The sequence below is a fragment of the Myotis davidii genome, unplaced genomic scaffold, assembly GCF_000327345.1.
Source record: "Myotis davidii unplaced genomic scaffold, ASM32734v1 scaffold575, whole genome shotgun sequence".
Classification (NCBI taxonomy): domain Eukaryota; kingdom Metazoa; phylum Chordata; class Mammalia; order Chiroptera; family Vespertilionidae; genus Myotis; species Myotis davidii.
Genome location: NW_006290306.1, coordinates 2,332,767 through 2,336,680, shown reverse-complemented (window position 1 = coordinate 2,336,680; position 3,914 = coordinate 2,332,767). Strand labels below are relative to the sequence as shown.

Here is a 3,914-nt window from a genome sequence, read left to right as displayed (position 1 = left end):
TGGGAATTGAGACCACAACCTGGGCATGTATCCTGACCTGGAATCGAACTGGCAACCTCCTGGTGCATGGGATAATGCGCTACTCAACCAACTGGGCCACACAAGCCAGGCAATAGATACTATTTCTTTAGTATTACTTGGTCTGAAATCAGTTTTGATACAGGTATAGGTCCTGCTTGTTTGGTCTCCCCTGTATATATAAACCAGAGCTGAGTTATTGCATGTAGATGGGTAAGAGTGTTAAGGTTGTAGGAAACATAGTAGAAAACAACTGTTATGGAACCAAATGTGTACTGATTGGGAAGACGAGGCAATTTCTTCCTGCATACTTTATTCATATATGCTAAATCTCTCTAAACACATAACCCCATCAGGGAAAATAGCTAGGGCTGTTAGGGTAATCCCTGTTTCTTGCCTTGTTTTGCACCAGGTAAATAAACAGCCAGGAATAAGATTGGGGACAAGGAGGTAATGGGTAAGGATGGCACAGAGCAGAGTGTAGCAAGCAGTTCACAGTGAGGCAAGCAGGTAGGCAACAGCATTTCTAGCCAATCAACATTTTATTTTTCCAATCAACACCTGCACAGATGTTACTGTCCACTTCCTCACACTAGTAGGGGGTCCTACCACACTTGAACTACTCTTGGCCCAGCGGAGCAGGTCTCCTTTTCTTCCCTGGGACAGTAAGAAGCCCCTCTTCCCAACAAGACAGAGCCTGCTCACTAACACAGTGCTGTACACGTGCTGTGGGATCCCTGCTCTGCTCCTGTATCTTAAAAGGCCGGGACGAACTAGGCCAAGGGTGCAGTGGAGGTTCCACAGGCTACAGTAACCTAAGTGCTCAACTGCTGGCCTGACCCACCACCCCAGGTTTAGTCTGTACCTCCCAGACAGGAGCCTCCTTAAGTTTAGCCAGGGAGGTGGAGCTGGCAGAGTGGGGACTGAGCTGCTAAAGACAAGACACAGCAGGGGAATAAAGCAGAGAGGAGCACAGGACAGGAAAGAAAAATGACAAAGTGTCTAAACGAGCGGGACACGAGGACAGACGGCACAGGTCCCTGAGGATAGGAGGAAACATAAAGAGAGAGACCACTAGGGTTTAGGGCAGAGTGGAATGAGAATAGAGATGAGGCAGGGAGGCAAGTGCAGGCTGTGGGAAGAACTTCCCTAGCCCTGTTCACATCCACTAACCCAAATGTAAAATTATTTACAAACTTAAAACCAATCCCAGGCACTGTAAGCAGGCCTGGGACAACAGGCAGGCAGGTGGGCAGAAAGTGAACTAGCTATCACCTGACAGCCAGCTTCCCCACGTACTGTCGCTCCTAATAGTAGAGAAAGGAGAAAAGTGACAGCCCCAGCCAGAAAGCCTCATTACTGTGCCTGAAATTTCTTCCATGGCTCATGGCTCTGCCATGGTCTCAGCTTCTTGGTCTGACTGTAGCAGAGAAAGGGTGTTGGGCCCTAGGGGTGGAGCATCAGGGGGCTCTGGAGATGTCTCTGGCCCCAACCCCAGCTCTGCATTCAGCTGCTCCAGCTCCCCCTGATCCAGCAACTCGAAGTCCTCAGAGGCAAGTGCCTCTTCTTCCTCAGGGGCAGGCAGGGGCTGGGGAGAGTCCTGGGGAAGAGGTGGGAGCACTGGGAGGGAAGGGACTGGGTCACTTTCAGCAAGGCAAAGTAGAGGTGACAGGGTGCTCGAGGGCGTGGCGGGGTCACCACTCACTGCCTCTGGGCTCAGTGTCTCTACTGGTCCTCCAGGGGAGAGCTTTACTTCATCCGTGGGAGAGCCTGCCCCATTGAAGTGCGTGTTCACAAAGTGAAGGGGGGATGAGAGCCGAAGCAAGGTTTCCTTGGCTGCCACAACTTCCTCCTCCTCCCTTTCCTCCTCCTGTTCCTCCTCCTCCGAGTCCAGGTCTTGCCTTGAGAGGACCTCAGGGGGGCCCAGCAGGTTTTCGGGAGCGGCCATCTCTGTCTCCTCTCCCTCCCCCAGCTCCCGGCTCAGGGCTTCCTCTGGCTCACTTGGCAGGCTCTGCTGGTCCAAATCTGTGCAGAAAACAAAGGGTTAGGAATGGGCCCGCTATTCTGAATGGCCATAATAGGCCAATATGTTCAAGACTGAGAACTTGGGCCCCAGCCAGTTTGGCTCAGTGGATAGAGGGGTCTTGGGTTTGATTCCAGCCAAGGGCATATGCCCAGTTGCGGGCTCAATCCCCAGTAGGGGGTGTGCAGGAGGCACCTGATCAGTGATTCTCTCATCATTGAGGTTTCTACCGCTCTCTCCCTCTCCCTTCCTCTCTGAAATCAATTAAAAAAATATTTAAAAACAAAACAAAAAAAGAATGAGAGGTCGGGACATGGAATGCTGGGCTAGGCCTAAGGTGTTAAAGTCTTTCAGGATCTTGAGGTAGAATTAGAGGGTCAAATTTCCAAAGAAAACAGTTATGGGGCAACAATTAGAGAGCACGATCAGTATCTCACAAAAGGGAACAGGAAGATCGGGAGGGGCAAAGGATTGCCCATACCTTCAGAAACATCAGTTAGTTGTGGAGTTGTGGCCCGGGATACTGAGAAGCCACCACTCTCCAAGATAGATGCCTCCTCATCTGACAGCTCTGAGTCTGTAATGGCCAAAGCCAGTGCTGTTTTCTTCACATCCACCTGCAGGAGAACCAAGATGAACACAACAGATAAGAGGATAAGAGAACCAGTTTTCTAGGAGCACCCCCTTACCAACTCCCACCCCTTGAGAGGTATCTGCTCTAGACCAGAGATTCCCCTCAACCTTCTACTTGATAACCCATCTCCTTTGGATCTCACCACCGGGGAGAAGCCAGCCAGTTCTGCCTCGCTTTCACTCTCTGTGTCTGCCAGTGGCTCATCACTTCCGGGGAGTGCGTTCTTCCCTTGCCGCTCTACAGAAGCAAGAGCACCACGATACTCACCAAGCAGGGACAGTAGTGGGGGGCAAACCTGGCCAAGGGACTGGAGAATATCTAAATTCTACAGTGTTTTATGAGCCATAAGCCAAGGCCCTCCCTGCACCCCCCGCCCCCCACCGGGTTACAGGAGCCCCTTACTCCTCTTGTCGTGTTTGTGATGCAGGGTGTCAGCTTCTGCCTTCATGCTATAGTCCAGCTGCATGAGCAGGGGCTCGAGGCGAGTGTACATCCTCTGGATCAGCTCATGATAAACCACCAGGGGCCACAGCAGGATACTCAGCACTAGAGGATAGAGCACCCACTCAGAGCTCCCTATGCTTATTTCCTAAGGGCCCTTATTCAACTGGTCCATGAACAGAAAGGGCTAAAGGAAGACAAGGTCCTTTCCTGAGGCTGTATCCCCTGCCCTCCTCCCCGATGACTCCTCCACTGTTACTAATACTATAGCAGCCCTTGGGAATCTCTATAAATGGGCAATTGAGCAGAGAGAGAGCACAGTCCTCCCTGTAGGTCGGTCCAGGGAAAGATGATGAGAGGGCTTTGGGAAGGGCATGGTTAGACTCTACTCACAGACAATGTAGGAAATCATAATCCCTGGAACATAGTGTCCCAGCACAGCCAACACAGCACAGCCAGAGCAGACTCGAGCACAGAACTGTGGAGAAGAGCACAGGGTCAAAGGACTGACTTGGGCTGAGGTATGTGCCCCACTCATTTGGGCAAGAAATCACTGCTCAGCTGGTGAGAGGAGGGGTATGTCCTCTAGGAATATGGTGATTCAGTCTAGTCAAGAGGATGCCCAAGACCACCACCTGGTCAGGAAGTCTGCATTAGTTGCCACCAAACACCTGTAATTCAAACTGGTCTGCCTTGCAGGAAAGCGTCAGAACATCAGCTTATTCCTCGAGACAAGACTGCCTCCTGTACTAGGCTACCAGCTGTGAGTGTTCCTCAAGTAGACACTGGGTCTCTTCC

General features: G+C 51.4%; 1 protein-coding gene across 3 annotated transcripts in view; it reads right to left on the bottom strand.

Moving 5' to 3' along the window:
* Positions 1-291: 291 nt before the first annotated feature.
* FAM134A (family with sequence similarity 134 member A) overlaps positions 292-3,914 on the bottom strand; it is a 5,013-nt gene continuing 1,390 nt past the window's right edge. For all 3 annotated transcript variants that reach the window (XM_015563644.1, XM_015563645.1, XM_015563647.1), the window contains 5 exons: positions 3,510-3,594; positions 3,078-3,221; positions 2,818-2,912; positions 2,523-2,658; positions 292-2,043 (listed from right to left, as the gene is read on the bottom strand). In XM_015563644.1, the coding sequence (XP_015419130.1) occupies positions 1,403-2,043; positions 2,523-2,658; positions 2,818-2,912; positions 3,078-3,221; positions 3,510-3,594 (1,101 nt within the window). In that variant the 3' untranslated portion in view covers positions 292-1,402. The remainder of the gene's footprint in view (positions 2,044-2,522; positions 2,659-2,817; positions 2,913-3,077; positions 3,222-3,509; positions 3,595-3,914) is intronic.